Below are 19,802 nucleotides of genomic sequence, written 5' to 3'. Positions count from 1 at the left end.
TCGTGGCAAAAGGTTTTATCCAAAGAGGGGGGGTTGACTATGAAGAAACCTTATCTCCTGTTGTCATGATAAAATCAATAAGAATATTCTTATCCATTGTCGCATATTATGACTATGAAATATGAAAAATGGATGTCAAGACAGCTTTCTTGAATGGTCATCTTAATGAAAGTGTTTTTATGTCTCAACCAGAAGGGTTCATTGAATAGGGTCAAGAACAAAAGGTTTGTAAGCTTAAGAGATCCATTTATAGATTTAAGCAAGCTTCTAGATCCTGGAATATAAGATTTGACATTGGAATCAAATCTTATGGCTTTCAGAATATTGACGAATCTTGTGTATACAAGAAAATAGTCAACAAAACTGTAGCTTTCTTGATACTTTATGTTGATGATATCTTGCTCATTGGAAATGAGACAAGTTTTCTTGTTGATGTAAAGAGATGGTTAGCATCATAGTTCCAAATGAAAGATTTAGGAAATGCTCAATATGTTATTGGGATTCATATTTTTCAAAATCGAAAGAACATAACCCTAACACTATCTTAGGCATCTTATATTGACAAAATGTTGTCCATATATAATATGCAAAATTCCAAAAGGGTATATTACCTTTTAAACATGGAATTCATCTGTCAAAGGAACAACGTCCTAAGACACCTCAAGAAATTGAGGAAATGAAAAGAATTTCATAGGCATCAGTAATTGGGAGTCTGATATACGCTATGTTGTACACACGTCCTGACATATGCTTTACAGTTAGAATCGTTAGCAAGTTCCATCTAACCCAAGACACAGTCATTGGACAGCTGTTAAAAACATCTTCAAGTATCTCAGGAGAACGAGGAACTATATGCTTGTGTATGAACCTAAGGATTTGATCCTTACAGGATACACGATTATGATTTTCAGACTGACGTAGATTCTAAGAAATCTACTTCAGGATCAGTTTTCACTTTTAACGGAGGAGCTATAGTATGGAGAAGCATTAAACAAAGTTATATAGCTGACTCCATGATGGAAGCAGAATATGTCATTGCATACGAAGTAGGTAAAGAAGTAGTGTGGCTATGCAAGTTCCTAACAGATTTAGAAGTGGTTCCAAATATGCACATGCTGACTACTCTGTATTGTGACAACAGTGGTGCAATTGCTAATTCTAAGGAACCAAGGAGTCACAAACGTGGAAAACACAACGAAAGAATGTACAATCTCATCAGAGAGATCGTACACCGAGGAGACGTGATAATCACGCAGATAGCCTCATCAGACAAACTTGTCGATCCTTTTACGAAGGCCCACTCGGCTAAAGTGTTCGAGGGCCACTTGGTTGGACTAAGACTACGAGCATCATAATCTAAGGCAAGTGGGAGAATGTCAAAGGGTATTTTAGATGCCCTATTGTATTTTTCTCTCTTCGTTTCTCAACATTGTAAACATTATATATTTATATGTTTATCTTAATAGAGTATTAGTCCAAATGGGAGATTGTTGGGAATGTCCTAAACTCGCAGTTCGTAAATGTTGTTAACATATTTTATTTATCAATAAAAATCTTATTGAAAATTATTATTGATATTGCATTCTTTTATAAAAACCCAATAAACAAATTCATAGCTATAACATGAATACTTTAATTTTATGTGACGACATAAAAGAGGTTCAAGTTTTAGTATGTCAAAATGGTCTATAAGTATATAAATGAGATCGGGTACCTCATTCTAGTGACATAGTTGGATGCGACCCATTTTGTATACTAATACAAATGATGTGATTCGAAAATCATTCATGTGGAGACATCTGAGTAGGGGCACCCTATGCAATGAGTTTGTATAAGACTGGACCTCGAAATAGTCACTTTTCTTTATAACAACTGTTTACTCTTAAAACTGACTATCTCAAACTCAATGACCTAGGATAATTCGATCTTAATCCTGAGCTAACTATGAACTTCTATTTGGAATTATCCTTTGATTTGCATAAATGAGAGTAGTCCAACAGCACTGCTCAATAAGTCTCCCATTTTGGGGATAAGGTCAGATAGATAGCTGGGGACATAGCTTTTATGGAATTCACTCCTACCCGATTTAGAGTTAGCAGATAGTTTATTCTCTAAAGTCGTGATGCCTTGTCTTGAACAACGGGGCCCCGCCCTCTCATGAAAGAGAGGGTTATGGTGTATAAGTTGGGCTATAAATCAATTGTTCAATGGATGATTAGTGGGAGCTTAAGGAGCAAGATATATTTACAAGGGTAAAATGGTAATCTTTAACCCGATTGTAAATACGAATGACCTATCAATGATTGGCTTACTGATTATTGTTAAAATGGACAGAAATATATCTACAATGAGGAGAGTGCAACTATCGAGCTATAGTGAAATGTCTTGGTAGTTAACGAATAATGATTGATTTGGTTTAAAGAGTTTAACCAATTAATTGCAAATCGTTGGAGCTCATGATCTGTAGGTTCATAAGGTCCATCTACTAGCTCGTAATTTGGATTAGTAAATTGAGTAATCTTGATGAGGTTTGAAATTAGGGTTTAGAATTTGAAATGTTCAAATTCAATTAGGGTTTCTATTAATTGTATACTATACAATTGAAATGTTTAATCTTATCAAAATTAAATAAAATTGGAGAACCAATTAATGTTTAAATTATGATTTAAGTATTTATGAAATTAAATTCATTGTAGTGAAATTGATTTTTTATTAATTTAATATTAGATATTAAATTAACAAAATTAATTAAAAAAATTTTAATTGATTAGTTTTATCTCAAATTAATTAATTGAATTACTTTTTATAAAACTAATAAACATATAAATTCGTTTATTTTAAAATTGATTTTAGAAATCATTTTTTAAAATACAATTTGAAAACAAAAGGAAATTTTCCAAAAGTTGGAAATCTCCACTATGGGTGCAAGCACCTTATTCATCCAATTCCACTCAATTCATGAAGAAGGAGTCGGCCTTCACGCAAGCTTTGAGATTGCATGATGAAAACTTTATAAATTAGAGTGTTGGGTTGAATCATTCGGCAAGCATTTAGAATTCTACAAGAAATCTGCAGAATTTGAAATCCTCTCTGAACCCTCTTCAGTTTTATCAAAACCAGCTTAATTTAGTGTTTCCACCAAACAACCCTTGTAAGAAAATAGTAGAGAAGATCTTCGTGGTGGTCTATTTGTAGATTGAAGCATCTTTTCGTGGAGCTCAGTTGGTTGTGAAGAAGTTTCATCAAAGGTATTGTGTTCAACAAACCCTCTTATGAAATAGTTTTTCTAAAGCATGTTTTAAAGTCAAACTAAGTGTAATTAGAGTGCTTATTGATTATGTTTTTCTTCACTGCATGTTAGTTTACTCCATCATTTTGGACTTTTGTTTATTAGTCCATTAGTGAATTTGTTGGGGTTGATGCTCTAAACCTCGTAGGGTTCTATAGTTTGTAATTGTATTGTACAAACATTTTATTTATGTAATAAAATATGTGATGTTCTATTTCAAAATTAGTTGTATTAACCACAAACCAATAAACTAACATCTAAGGTTATCTTGTAGCTTAAACATCTATGTAGAGACATATGGGTGGATCATGTTTAAGTGATAACCAAAATGATATGTAGTAGATGGATATGGTTGGATACCTTATCCTGATAACAATACAAGTATGATCCACTTTGTAGATGTTAAAATTGTTGTAAAGTGTTACAAATGATCTGATCCTGGTCATTCATGTGGAGACATGTGAGCAGGGATATTTAATACAAAGGAGTTTGTATGAGACCAGACCACGAAATGTTTAGTCTCATTATATAACACCGTTCATAATATAGACTTACGTTTCACCAGGACGACCATAGGTTACATGACCTACCTGAGTGAGTTGTGAACTCCTGCCCATGAGGGTGGTCCTTTGATTTGTATGGATGAGAGTGGTCAGATCGCCAACTCAATAAGCCTACCATTTTGGGGATTTGTCTAATTGGGGAGTTGGGAACACAACTACACAAGAAGAAATTCACTCCTTCCTCAATGTCGGGGCAAGTAGATAAATTGCTTCCTTAAAGGCTGATTTCGGGGCTTGAACAATGTGGCGCCACACTCTCTCCTGGCTTGAGAGGAGTTTGGTCATGGTTGGACTATGATTTATTGTTCATTAGAGGGATCAATGGTACTTAAGGAGTTAAATGTAACTACAGAGGTAAAACGGTAATTTTGGTCCAGCTGTACTTATGAGCAATTTATGAAAGGTCATTATCTGTTGATTGGTTATATCTAATGGACACAAAAATATATCTGTAGTGCGAAGAGTACAGTTGTTGATCTTTAGTGGAGTGTCTGCGAGTCAATAGATGGTGAATAATTTAATTAAAAAGTTTAATTAATTATATATGTATCGATGGAACTTCAAGCTACATGTCTATGAGGTCTCCTCGGTAGCTCAACGGGATTTAATGTGAATCGGTTTTTGGATTAATTTGAATTGTTCAAATTAATTATATATAATATAATTCATTAAATTTTAATTATATATGATATAATTACTATAATGTATTTGATACATTATAATATTAATGAGAGGAAATAAATATTTGAATACGATTCAAATATTAATTATATGAATTAGATTTATATTGTTAAATTTAATTTAAATGTGATTTATAGTAAATGTCATTGGTGAGAGAAAAGAAACTATAAATTATATTATATTTGATACAATATATAAACTATAGGTTATATGTTATATTTGATATAACATATAGTTTAATACATATATTATATGATAAAGTGTTTATCAAATATACATATATATATTAAAATAAATTAAGTTTATTTGATTTTATTGTTTTAATAATTTTTTTGAAATAATTAATGGAACTCCCTTCCCCCTTTCAAAATCTAAAATAGCCATAGCACCACTCTTGGATTCTCATCTAGGGAATATGGAGGTTGATTTTGTGGGAGTGTCCTTTTTTTGTATTTGTGATTTTCACAGAGAAGAGGAAATTTGAAGAATTCGTTCTTCAAGTGTAAGTCTCCTCTTTCCTTTTTTGTTTTTTTCTCTTCTTATCTATTTAGCATGTTGTATTCTGAATTAAATGCATAATAATTCTATATGTCACTGTAAAAATAATATTCTGTGAAATTTTAGGAATTGGGACGATCCGCAACGAGATCCTTCGCAGGTATCCTTCAAAATTGAGATGGTTTTGTGTATTTTATCATTTTTGAGAAATCCATATAATTTAGATTAAAGGCCTAATGTTAATAATTTTTTTTTTTTTTTTTTTTTTCACGGCTGCAATTGACCCTTTTCAATTTGGAATTCCACAATGTACAATAATGAGCCAAAGTATTGGATAAGATTTCTACACGTTCAAAAACGTGGGAAAGAGAGTTATGATTTAAAAATAAAAATAAATAATAAAAAGGCACCCAAAAAAAAAAAACATTAATATCATTAATATATCATTTTAGTTCCTACTTTAAAATTTGTTCAATTTTATTCTTTGTACTTTCAAAAACTTATTTCCTTCACCCACTGTTTGTTTAATGTCAATTTTTTCAAAAACTTATTGTTATCTTGTAGCATTATCACTATAAATTTTGAAAACATATTCACATCTTGTATTTCTTTAAATAGAAGTTATTAGAATTATTAATATTTAACCAAATTTGATAAAAATTAACTATGAGAAATTAAGCCTGTTTGAATTGACTAAAAAAAAGTGATTTTCATTTAAATACTTTTGATTAAAGCTCCTTAAAATAAAACATTTATGTGTTTGTCAACACTTGTATTTTCATATACAAGTTTATTTGGTTTTTTTTTTTTTATGTACTAAAAGTGTTTTTATTAATGTCAAATAATGTAGAGGGCAACTATAAAACACTATGAACTAATAATTTAAATCGTCATAATTGGTCGTCGATATTGGTGGTCGAACGTGGCTACCTGGTGGCCACCGAAGTTGGTCGTCAGAAGTAGGCACACGGTGGTGGTAGTCGTCTGAGGGGGGTGCCGATGGTGGTGGCTGGAATTGGCCGTAGGTGGTCATCGTCGAAGTAGGTCAAGAGGTCACCATTGGCTGAATGTGGTTGCTAGTGGTAGCAGTCGGAGGTGGTGGCTAAAGTTGGCTGACACTGGTGGTTATCGAATGTCGCCACTGATGGTGGTCATCGGAGATTGCCGTTAGAGGTGGTCATCAGAGTTGGTCACTAGTAATGGTTGCTAGAAGTGGTTGGCGGAGAGTGGTGATAGCTAATGGCAATATAGATGAATTGAGGTAGAGGGTTAGTGAGAACGCTTTGATCATTTTATGAACTTTACAAATTATGGAGAGATTAACCATTAAACCCTTAAATTTTATTTTTTTAAAACTTTATTTCAAGTGTTTCTCTCAAACCAACTTATTTTATTAACTATTTTTCTTCAAAAGCTATTTTAAGTAGTTGCCTAGCACTCCAATTTTTTTTCAAGATTAAACACTTAAAAAGCTAAACCAAACACATATTAAACAAGATTTATTAAAAATACAAATACTAAAATTTGACATTTGAAAGTACACTAACTAAAATTAAACAACTTCGAAAGTATATAAACAAAAATGATATCTTTAACCCTACAATAATATATAGGATATGATATTTATAAAGTTGGTGTGACACTGCTGCTGCTACCCCCACCCATATGCCTATGCATCATTATTGGCATGGTTGGACAGACTGCTACAATAATGTACCATTTTTCTTTAAAGTTTTCAAAAACATTTTAATTATCGGTTAAAAAGTACTTTTGGTCTCTAGGCTTTTATGAAAGTAACAATTTAACCTATAAATTTTGGCTTATAAAGATTCAGTCCATGTACTTTCAATTGTTAAATTTAGTCCATAAACTTAATTAGCCTTTGTACTTTCACATTTGTAACAATCTAGTCTCCAACTTAAAAAAATTATCAAAATTAATTTTTGTTATTTTATGATATAAACTTTATATTTTATTAACATATTGAGTCTTTTATTAATTTATCGGTTTATATATGTAAAAATTCCATTAAATCTTAACACTAATTTCTATAATATGACCTAAATTGTTACGATTTTTAAATTACAATGACTAAATTTTTATGTAGTAAAATTTAGGGATTAAGTTATTACAAAATTGAAAGTTCATAAACTAAATCATTACAAAACGAATCCAGTTCTTGTATAGGAATCACAAGTGTTTTTTAACCTTAATTATTTAATCATTTATTAGTTTCCAATTTTACCTGATTTGGCAACTCAAATACCAAGGAAATACGGTTTGTTCTGTTCCACCCAATTCTCTCTTAATCATATTTTTCTGACATTTACTTGGTTTCTAATTCCATTTGAATCTCTCCTCCCAAATCAAACTTACATTCTCTTTCTTTTTTTCTTCTTCTTTTCTGTCCTTTTCGTTCCTTCTCCTTTCCCTTTTTCTTGTTGATGATCATCCAACTTCAAACAAGGTAAAAATATATTCATAGCATTTGATTTCATTATCAAAACTTGTTTTAAGGCCATTTCTTGTTTGTTTCATATAGGATTTGAGGGTTTCTTATGCACATTCTTCTGGGTTGTATTGCTTCTTTGTTTTTGTTTGGTGGGTTTAGATTCTTCTGATTAAACTGCCCATCTTCTTTGGTTTTTCTCAATGTCCAAACAAATTGGAATTCGGGTTTTTGTGGGATCAGAAAATCTTGTGCATTGTCGTATTCAATTTGATTTTTCTATATCACGTTTATGCCTCATTTGGGTGCTTCTTTTTCTTTCTTCTTAATATATAATCATGGGTTGATTCAGGGCCTATTATTGAAGATTTTGAGATTGGGATTGGCTTTTGTCTTCTCATTTTTTATTTTGAGATTAGCATTATTGAAGATTTTGGAGTGTTACCTTTAGAACAACTTTGAATCAACTTCCTCTCTTTCTCTCTCTCTCTCTCTTCCATAAAGAAAAGGAAATCCTCTATGAGCACTCGCTCTTCTTTTTTATCATTGTTTTTAGAGAGTAAAGAATATATGCAGTTTTCACAAAAATCTCTATTTTCTTAGTTGTTTTGCTTGTATTCATCTTAGTTTCTATCCCTTTTATCGTTTTCTTGTAAAGCATTCCTCAGTAGGTGGATTTTGTCTCCCTTGCTAAAGATTCCAAACACCATTGTTTTCATTCTCGATTTTTCGTTTTCATTCTAGATAATACCACTTTAATGGCCAACTTTGGATGGCTTTTTTCCGGGGTCGATTGTATATCTTATTTTCCTTTTTATGTTGCGATTCAGTATTCACATTAGGTGATCCAATTCAGGACAGGATGCTTAAAAATACAATCGAAAACATGGGAGGATCGATAATCTTCGTCGTCTAAAGATTTTCTGGTTGGCAGAGAGATGGTAGCCTTATGAAAGTCTAGAGCAATGGCAGCAAAAGGAAAACCATTTTGTAAAGCTCAGAGGAGTGTACAGGGGTTTTCAGCCATTCTAAAGTCTGCAGCTTGTGAATGGTTTCTCATTTTTCTAATGCTTATTGATGCTTTGTTGTCATATGCTTTGACTAAATTTGCACATATTTGCAACTTGCAAACGCCTTGCATTTTGTGCTCCAGGCTTGATCATCTCTTGGGCAAAGAAAAATCTAATAATTATAGGAATCTTCTCTGTACCAATCATAGATTGGAGATATCATCTTTAGTTTCTTGCCACAAACATAATAAGCTTGTTGATGGCAATGAGATGTGTGATGCATGTCTTTGTTCATTCGCTACAACAAACAACAAACCTAAGTCCAACTCCAAAATGCAAAGGTTGATAGTGGGAAAGTTGAGGTCAGAAACTTGTGGGAATGGAGCTCATGGAAACTTACTAAATAGGGATTCGATTCCTTATCGTATTAAGACAAGGCCTTGTTCTTGTTGCAGCAAGCTTTGGAAGACAAGGCCAAATGCTCTAGGATTACTGCCACTGAAATCTTCTTTGAATGTGGCCACTAAACCAAATATTCCTTATTCACTCCGCTTAAATAGTCGAGATAACTTGAAAAAAAGGAGAGAGAAAATTTTTGGTTCAGTAACCTTACAACACCCTGGAAAAACTGGTTTCAGTCTGTTGTCTCATGTAGGATTCAGTGAGCTGAGGATCACCTCTGATTCTGAGTTAGAGGTTCTGCTTTCAGAAGAAGATGATGATAAAAGTTTAATATGTGAAAAAAGTGCACTTAAAGAAGATTCTGTTCTTCGATCTATAACCCAAATTCCACTCAAGCCTCATTGCAATAATTGTGATCAGGTTAAGCGATCCATTAATTTTGTTGATCCAAGGCCTTCACCTTTAGAATCATATGTGCAGGTTGATGTGCAAAAGCCTCATGACGTGAAATCTCTTCCTGGTGATGCTACTTTTCATGGACTGAATGAGTTGAATTGGCTGCCCTGGCCAGCCAATCCGACTGCCAACCCTTCCACATGGGCTGAACTTATTTCCCTGGATGATGCATCATCCGTTGCATCCAATGTCTTGGGACTTTCTTGTGCAAATTCAATGGAGAAAAGCAAGCTTACAGATTCTCTCAACCAGGAGTCCACTCTCTCCTGCTGTCCTGAGTTCATCACGTTACATCACGACCCACAAGTTGAGGGAAAGTCAATGACATGTGAGTTGTATTTGTCTCTATTCTTGTATCTACTCATGTGGTATTCTGTTGGCTTTGCTTTCTCATTTCTTTTATGATTTAATGCCTCTAGGATTTCTCACATTCTTGCTTAATTTCTTTTACCCTGTTTATATATGGCAGTTGAGGAGACAGGAACAGATAACATGGGAGTTGCATCTCCCAGTGAGCATGAGGATCATTCAACATCGATAAGCACAAAAGTTGAAGAGTGTCCTAAAATTGATGAGATGGTTAATGAATCTTCTTCTGGAAAAACTAATGATGGTACAGATCATAGCAGTGATAGTGAATCTTCTGAAAGTGATAAGGAACACAAAGTTAATTTTGCTCCAAGACAACCCTTGGAGTCTTCTTCTGGGAACACTAATGATGATTCAGATCATAACAGTGATAGTGAGTCCTCTGAGAGTGATAAGGAAGATAAAGTCAATTTTGCCACTAGACAGCCTTTGGAGTCTTCTTCTGAGAACACTAATGATGATTCAAATCATAATAGTAGTAGTGAGTCCTCTGATAATGGTAAGGAACATGAAGTCAATTGTGCTACAAGACAACATTTGGAGAAGGAAGTTGATATAGTTTTTAATGATTCAAACCAACCTCCATTGATTAGTACTACAGTCAAAGAGTGTTTGAAAACTGATGAGATGGTCTATGAATCTGCCATTGAGAACACTAATGATGATATGCACAATAGCAGTGCTAGCGAGTCTTCCGAGAATGATAAAAAACAGGAAGTCTTCAATTTTACTGCAGGTCAACCTTTGGGGAAGGAAATTGATGCCGTTACTAATGATTCAAAGCAATCTCCTATGACTAGCACAACAATTGAAGAGTGTCCTAAAATTGATGAGGTGCTTCATGTATCTGCTAATAGGAACACTGTTAATGAAATGGGTCACAGGAGTGTCAGTGAGCCATTTGAGAGTGATAAGGAACGAGAAGTCTCCAATTTTGCTATAAGACAATCTTCGGAGAAGGAGATTGACATAGTTATTGATGATTTGAAGCAGACTCCATTGATCAACACAATAGTTGAAGAGTGTTCTAAAACTGATGTGGTTGCCTATGAATCTGCTATTAAAAACATTAATGATGATTTGGATAGCGTTAGTGAGTCCACCGAGAGAGATAAGGAACATGTAGTCCTCAATTTTCCTATAGGGCAATCTTCAGAGAAGGAAATAGTTCTAGCTACTACTGATTTGAAGCAGTCTCCATTGATTAGCACGACCGCTGAAGAGTGTCATAAAACTGATGAGATTGCCTATGAATCTGCTATTAGGAACATTAATGATGATATGGACAACGTTAGCGAGTCCAGTGAGAGTGATAAAGAACATGAAATCTCCAATTTTTCTATAGGACAGTCTTCAGAGAAGGAAATAGATGTAGTTGCTAATGATTTGAAGCATACTCCATTGATCAGCACAACAATCGAAGAGTGTTCTAAAATTGATGAGGTGGTCTATGAATCAGCTGATAAGAATATTAATGATGATATGGACAATGTTACCGAGTCTACCGAGAGTGATAAGGGGCATGATATCTTCAATTTTTCTGTAGGACAAACTTCGGAGAAGGAAACTAATCTAGTTACTAATGATGTAAAGCAGTCTCTATTGATCGATACAATAATTGAAAAGTCTCCCACAATTGATGAGGTGGTCTATGACTCTACTATTATGAACGCTGATGATGATATGGCTCATAGGGACATTGATGAGGTGGTCTATGACTCTACAAATATGAACATTAATGATGATATGGATCATAGAAGTGTTAGCGAGTCTTCCATGAGTGATAAGCAACAAGAAGTCTTCAATTCTGCTACAGAAAAGCCTTCGAAGATGGAACCTACTATAGTTACTAATGATATGGAGCAATTTTCATTGCCAGAGAATCCTACTGAACTTGTTAATCAACCATTCTCAGATGATGAAGGCCGCAATTTTAGCATTTCTTATGATGATTTACAAGAAGAATTTGGCTCGAGATTCCACATAATTCCTACATTTCATCGGTCAGTTTCAATGGAATCAGTTGAATCACAAGATGGAAGCAATGTAAGTGAAATTGAAGGTGAAGATATTGTCGATAGGTTAAAGCGACAAATTGAATATGATAAGAAATGCATAAATTCTTTGTATAAAGAGTTGGAAGAAGAACGAAGTGCTTCTGAGGTCGCTGCAAGTCAAGCCATGGCCATGATTACAAGGTTGCAAGAAGAGAAGGCAGCAATGCATATGGAGGCTCTTCATTACTTGAGAATGATGGAAGAGCAAGCAGAGTATGATGTAGAAGCTCTAGAGAAAGCAAATGAACTCCTGAACGAAAAGGAGAGAGACATCCAAGATTTAGAAGCAGAGCTTGAATACTACAGATCTAATTACATGGTCAGCACAATAGCTGAGACTGAAAATGAAAAAAGTGATGGTGCAAATGAAGAAAATATGACTGCAGAGAATGAGAGCGTAGAACATCATGAATATAATGGCAATTATTCCTTTAAATCAACAATGGCGGAGTCATCAAAAGGAAGCTACAGATCTTTCAATAATCAAAATTCATCTATAGAATTCGAAGATGAAAAAATCTACATTCAGCTATGTTTGAAGAGCTTGGAGGATAAGATCAACAAAATATTTACTAATGGACTTCTGGCTCGGGTTCCTAATAGCATTGACAATGGAGAAGAGGTGAATCCTGAACAAAAAGGGAAAGAGAGTATTGATGCTGAGAGGTCTCAAAGAAATAATAAAGACAATGGTCCATCCAAGCACATAGACCAAAACAACTGTAATGGAACAGTTACACCAGAAGAAGAGTTGGTCGATCCAGACAAAAATGGTCATTTTAGCAGCGGTGAAAACTTTTATGACGTGAAATGTCAAATAAGTTATGCAAACAAAAGAGACGAGGTTGATTTCCTTGCTCTTGAACATAAAATTTCAGACCTTACTGGCAAGTTGGAAGCACTACAAGCTGGTTATGATTTTCTCGAGCACTCTCTTAACTCTCTTCGCTATGGTGAGGATGGTTTGCAATTTGCTCAAAATATCGTTCATCGGCTACAAGAATTGTGTAAACTGGGGATTATACTAGATCGTCAACCTGGCTCCTAAGTTCTTCATGCAGCATGATATGGTAAGCATTACTAACAAAGAAAAAAGTTTTTTATGTTCAAATTCGGAATTCCTTGTTTATGCAAGCTTTTAAAATCCGACATTGCACTGCCCACAATTTGTATCAACTAACTTCTCTAAAGCTGAGGTATCATGATTTGTTATTTGGGCTCCATCTATTACCAGAATTTCGTTCATCGATGAATAATCTATGTTTCTTCTTTGCTGGATATTGCCACATTAATTTTCATTTTCCATGTGCTGGGAAACTAAGTATACCATGAAGTGAAGTGGTAAATATAATACATTATTAAATTTATCCTAATCCAATGACTTAAATGTTTCGGTATAGTGGCAATTTAAGAGATTTTAGCAATGAGGATCATACCAACGTTGAATTAGTCGTTGCCAATCTTTATCTTGTTTAGCAGAATTAGGAGAAACTGAGCAGTAGATCATTATCTTTATGAGGGAAACTTGATTTTTTGAAGTATTGATAAAGCTTTTCGAATCATTGAAACTTCAAAACTCATTTCTAATGATGTTGTCAATATTAAAACGTAGTTAATACCATGATATCCTATATTGTTCCTAAACCATTTCTTGGTCTTGTTTCTGCAGATATTTTAAAATGGGAATCAGCAATCATTCTGGACCATCATCATTAAAACATTCAAAGTGCAAAGTCAAATGAGAAAAGTCATGGTTCATCCCTTTTTGTTGGGCTGCAATGCATGAGCTGAATGGCCATTGCAGAGAAGGTTCAGAGTAGTTGAAAATTGGTATTTTGTACAAATTTGTACCATCAAATTACCATGGAAGTTGAGTGTTCCAACTTTTGAGCTTTTCATTTTTGTGAGGGTTAGTGAATTTTACTTGCCAAGGAGCTCATGATTCTTGTACCTACACACACACACATCCATGTTCTTGAGGTTTGCCTTTCAAAATAAATTATTCTTCAGCATAGCATTCTTTTCACTCTGGCTGATGCTCGTGAATTATAAAAAGAAGGATCTCAACCAATCAAAATCAAAATATTTGCTTGCATGAATGACTTTTTCTTGACAATTTTAACCTTTCTTTCAAAAATGTCAAAAATAGTTGATTCTTTTTTTAGATTGGAGATTCAAATTTCTATATTTTATTGTACTTAAAAAAAAAGATGGACGCGTCCACACACAAATATAAATGATAAGTTTGTAACAAAATTAAGTTTTGTTGGGTAATATCTCTTGAAAAAATAAACAATACAAAAAAGTATATTAATAATAAATAATTTTTCTCTTGCTAGTTGGTAACTACTAACCTAGTTGACTTGAGTTTTCTTTAATACGATGGGGAGTATGAAGATTCGAACCAATATCTCTTTATAGTTAACCTATGCTTGATTTGGCCCTAATTAACTTGAGTATGTGGCTTAACTAATTAGATATTAATATCCACTTTTATGGGCTATAAATTTGAATTATACTCATTATTTATTTGGATAGTGTTAGTTTTTTCTTTTCTTTTTTTTTTAATACTAGTGATAATAGTAATTATAATAATAAATATCGTAGTTAATTAACCTTGATAGCCTGATAATAAATAAGTTTTTATACGGATAGTCTATTTTTTGAGGCCCATATGAGAGTTTGCCCAACTTTTGATAATTTAAGTTTTTTTTTACCTTATGTGTCATCACGTGATTAAATTTCCATAACAACGACACATTGTGGCCCTGGCCCTTGACATTCGATACTCACTCTAGCTACTCGATCTTCGCTCTAGTTAATGGATCCTTGCTCTAGCTTCTCTTGTACAATGCTTCCTATTTTTTCTCAATTATCTTATTTCTTTACTCTCTCAAAATTTTCTTTTTAATTTTTTTTCTCACTACTTGATGCGTACTCTCGTTTCTGATTTTTTCTTTGTCATCTTCTAAATGGCCTTGACGCTTGATACTAGTTACTTGATACTCGCTCTAGCTGTACTATACTTTCTTTTACTTTTTTTTTTTCATTTTTTCTTAATTATCTTATTTATTTACTCTTTCAAAGTTATTTTTTTCGTGTTCGTTTTTTATTTTTATTTTTCACTCTCCATTTGGTTTATTTTTTTCATCTTCTTCATAAACTCTTATTTTCACAAATGTTCCCTTAAGTCAACTTTTTTTTCAAGGAATTGTTTTCTCAATTCTGTTACTCCATATGCCCTTATTTTGCTCTTGTTCTCTTCTCACGGTCTTCCTAGGGTTTTGGGATAAAGCTTGTGAAACCAGAGCATTGTTGTCTAGTATCCTTTGTTGAACTTTTCAATACCACGAACTCCTTGCAAATTACAAATCAATTTTAGTGTCATCAACAGTTTGTGATCCCAAACCATTATCAATCTCTAAATCAAAGAATCAGAGGGTGTACCATGAACCACATGGATGAAGAAAATCATTCAGAAGATGTATATAATGGAGAAAAAAGGAAAAACGAATAAAAAAAAAACAAGTATCGTACACGAGAAATTAGGCAATTATCGAGTAGATAGAGTGAAGACCGAGTAGCTAGGCCAATATTAAGTAGCTAGAGCCAGTATCGAATAGCTAGAGCTAGTATCAAGGAGAATGATTGGAACCAATATTGAGTAACTAGACCAAGGTTGTTACAGTAATTTGACCATGTGATGATATAAGTAGAATGTAAAAACTTGCATTTTTAAAAGTCGGGCCAAATCTCATTTGGGTCTTCAAAATTATGTCATCAACATAAAAACCCCTAATTTGATCCATGCACATGCCATCTTTTGAAATTTTTATTTGCATCTCTATTGTAAGTCCTTACACAGTTATTAGACAATGGGAATGCTATAGAACAAAATTAAGTTAATATTTGAATTAGTATATTAAGGGGTTGTTTGGGGTCCTAAATTGAGATATGATGTCTAGAATTCATATGTATGTGAAGTTTATATGTATATGAAGTTCATATATCTATATTTGAGATGCAGAGTTATCTTATTTGAGTTCATATGTTTGTGTTTATGGTGTAGAGTTGAGTTTATATACCCAAGATATTTAGTTCAATTTTTTGAACTTTAAATAATCTGTTTTTATAATTACTATTTTTGTTTTGAAACTTTTTTATTCAATAATTCTACCCATATTTGTTTGAATAAAATATGCATTGCAATTTTTTTCTTTATTTTTTAAAGTCTTTCTTTCTTTCTTTCTTTAGTATTATTTTTTGGTAACGAATAACAACTAATACACTACATTTCTTGTGATAATATGGTTAAATAAGATGAGAAACCAATTCCTAATTTTTCTCCATGAATTTCATCATCATCATCATTTTTTTTTCTTATTCTTCTTGTTATTACTCTTTATTTTTCCTTAGTCATGAATTTTTTTAATTGAATCTAATCCATCATCTTAACAGCTAATAGAATGCCACCACATTTATTCAACAATTTCACTTTCAGTTCCACCAAATTTGGAGAATTATCAAAGAACAAATATATATTTTTCACTTATCCTTACCAGAAATTTTCTATGAAGAAAATTCTCCATTTATGTTTTTTTTTTATTTGTTACATATTTTTCAACTACATATATACTTTTCCAAATATTCTTAACATTCATTTGATATATGAATTCAATTAAATAAAAATACATTTTACAATTATTTACATATAAATATTACACTTAACGTAGATAAAATATTATTATTTATATAATCAACAACTCTACAATATACTTTAACAATCATTAGTCTTATAATAGTTGGTGGTGCTTGTCGAAGTTAATTATCAAAGATAACTTTTGCCGGAGTTTGTAGTCGGAGATGGTTGGTCGAAGTTCAAAGTTGGTCGCGTGAAGTTGGTATTGGAGTTGGTCGCCAGAGTTTATCGTCGAGGTGGTTGTCATAGCCCAGAGTTGATTATCGGAGTTAGTTGTGTGAAGATGGTCATCGAAGTTGGTCATTGAAGGTAATTTTCGCCGGAGTTTGTAGTCGAAGGTGATTGTTGGAGCCTAGAGTTGGTCACACAAAGGTGTTTGTCGGAGTTGGTCATCGGATTTTGTTGTCGAATGTGGTTGTCGGAGCCCAGAATCAATCTTCAGAGTTGGTCATCGAAGTTAGTTGCTGAAGTTGTCATCAGAGGTGGTTGCCAGAGCCCGGAGTTGGTTTCAAGAGTGTGGTAGTGGTAGTCGTCAACCGTGGTCGTTGGGTGGAGCCATAGAAAACATGAAAGAATGGAGAGTTGAGGTGAGTTGGAATGAGTTGGTAAAATATACCAATTCAAAGATAGTGGGTCAAACATTAAGGTGTATATTTTACCAACTCAATCCAACTCATGTTGGTGAACCAAACACCCTTTAAATGTAATGTTTCGTCAAAATCACAATCGAAAACAATGAAATAAAGAGAGAGAAAAGGAAGAAGGAGAAAAAACAAAGACATTAACTCTTTGATAATGTTTTTGTTTCTTGTTTCTCGCCTCCCATTTTTTATTTCTCGTTTTCTACTTTCTAAAAACTGAGAGTAGGAATGTATTTGATAACTATTTATGTTTCTTCAAAAAAATAAACAGAAACAAAATATATTTGATAACTATTTCTTGTTTATTGTTTATTGTATTTTTTTCTTAACAAAATATGTTTGATAACTATTTCTTGTTTCTCGTTTATTGTAATTTTTTTTTTCTTATTTTATATTTTTAAAATAATATAATCATGTGAAATAAAATATATATATAATGCATTAAAGAAATTTCATTATCAAATATAAATGAGTTTTGATGCAAAATTAACAACAACAATACTTTATTGTTTCTATTTTTCAAATGTTGCTTACATTTGATATATAATATTATTTTTCACCGAGTCATTCGTCTTAAATGATGTTGACTCGAACTCAACTAAATTATATTATTATGTAAATGTCGTGGTTGTAAAATATTAAAGTGAAGCTAAATGATTGTCTTAATGAGCAAAACTTATATTTTAAAATTCTAACCGGTTTCAAATGTAATAAAAATTAAAAAAAAAATAAAACTAAAATATGCTAAATGATTGCCTTAATGAGCAAAACTTATATTTTAAAATTCTAACAATTTCAAATGTAATAAAAATTAAAAAAAAAATAAAACTAAAATAATATATAAACATGCAAATTGCCAAATTTAAAACTCAAATTTCACTAAATATTTAGATATATATTGAAAATTTGAAAATGGAAAGTTAAAATAATATATGAATCTAAATATTAGAAGGTTTTATAATTTAAAATTAAACTATATGGTATATATATAGAACAATACTATTGTTATACATATATATTTTATAATCATTGGTATGAATAAAACAGTATATACGTGATTTTCTCTAAAAAAAAAAGTATGTATGTGATACACATGATAATATATAATATACATAACAACGGTATATTGCAAAATCATATTATACATATCATCTTATAAAATACAGTGAACAAATACGTGGTATGTTTTTGATAACTTGATAGCAGACCAACTAACCTATTCCAAACATAAAACATGTAGGTTAAACGAGGATGAAAGCATCCGTGGATATGTCGATAAATTTGTAAAGCAAAGGGTTCGATATCGATGTTAAATTTATAGATATCTTCAGTATCTTTTATAAATGCTTGTAGAAAATAAAAAATGTCATCTATTTAGTTCAATATGAATATGACTACTAGCAACAATATCCATAACTTAGTTTTGGTGGAAAAACAACTTAATTATTAATCTAAATAAGTTTTATAAATTTCACGATTTACAAAAATACATCAACATCAATATTTGATCGATATATCTACAAAGTTGAAGTCTCGATATCGATATCTCATCGATATTTTAATCCTTGAGGTTAGATTTGCAAGATTGGTCTTATAGTTTAAAGAAAGTTAAAATGTAGACTCCATGATTTATAACTAGAATTTAGTCCCTGTGACTTGATAAGATGACCCTTATAAATAATCCTTGTGTTAGGGTTTATTGATGAGAATTTTATCGAATCATAGAGACTATTTATGATGATAAAACCATAAAAATTAAATTTTAACTTATAAAAATTTTGACATTCTTCAAACCCATATGACTAGATTTATAATTTAGCCAAACATGTATATCTATACGTCATTTATCATGTCGTATATGATCTAAAAACAAAAAATAGACTTAGGACATCATGAAATACAAAACATATCTTACATATTTAATAGCAAAATGTTATGCGAAATGCTGCCAAGATGTGGGATTCCAAAGTTGTAGAGGTACAAAAAGTTGTTTGCAAAAATGGAGAACGTTGAACGTTGTAGAAGAAACAATATAATGAAATGTTAGTGTAAAAAATGGAGATACAAATGTTGATTGTGTCGAAATGGAGAACGTTGAAATTCAAATGTGTTAGATGGTCGAAATGTAGGACTCAAGAGGGATATTCTAAAAAGTGTGAGAAACACTAATAATAAAAATATTTGTCCCTAAAATATGATTTTTTTGACCGAGATAAGATACGGGAGGTGTTTGGGGCATTGACGATATAGGTTGAGTTGAATTGAGTTAAATACTCAACTCAATATTTAGACCACAAACTTGTGAAGTTGGTGTAAAATAACTCAACTCCACTAATTTTTAAAGTGCACTATTGAAGTTTGTATATTTATCGAGAAACTCCATCTTGACCTCTTTCTTTTTCCCTCTCTCCAATGTTTCCAATAACTCCACTCACCAACCATTGCAAATGACTAACTCCTATGACAATCATCGAACACTTTCGGCAACTATCTCTGACGCCTACATCCGATTATAAGCCACCATTAATGACTATTGCCGACTCACTCCAGCGACATGCTTCGACGACAACCACCTTCGTGCAAAGACCACCTCACTGAACTACCACTTTCGGTGCCATCCACGTATGGATACCACCACGATTGCATCTTTTAAGGCTTTCCACTACTTTGTTCGACACTTGAGGATTC

The 19,802-nt window shown here is 32.5% G+C and overlaps 1 protein-coding gene across 2 annotated transcripts; it reads left to right on the top strand.

Annotated features, from left to right (window-relative positions):
* Positions 1-7,347: 7,347 nt before the first annotated feature.
* Positions 7,348-13,806, top strand: LOC120078471 (probable myosin-binding protein 4). Of its 2 annotated transcripts, none has more exons than XM_039032738.1 (4): positions 7,348-7,498; positions 8,311-9,676; positions 9,818-12,844; positions 13,444-13,806. In XM_039032738.1, exons 2-3 carry the CDS (start codon positions 8,446-8,448, stop codon positions 12,820-12,822), a joined length of 4,236 nt encoding a protein of 1,411 aa, XP_038888666.1. In that variant the 5' UTR covers positions 7,348-7,498; positions 8,311-8,445; the 3' UTR covers positions 12,823-12,844; positions 13,444-13,806. The 2 variants fall into 2 exon arrangements, with proteins under 2 accessions (XP_038888666.1, XP_038888667.1); XM_039032739.1 differs by having other exon boundaries at positions 7,350-7,498; positions 9,373-9,676; positions 13,444-13,805.
* The last annotated feature ends 5,996 nt before the right edge of the window (positions 13,807-19,802 follow it).

Source organism: Benincasa hispida, chromosome 5 (genome assembly GCF_009727055.1).
Source record: "Benincasa hispida cultivar B227 chromosome 5, ASM972705v1, whole genome shotgun sequence".
Taxonomy (NCBI): domain Eukaryota; kingdom Viridiplantae; phylum Streptophyta; class Magnoliopsida; order Cucurbitales; family Cucurbitaceae; genus Benincasa; species Benincasa hispida.
Note: the sequence above shows the minus strand (reverse complement) of the source record. Positions and strands in the feature narration are given on the sequence as shown.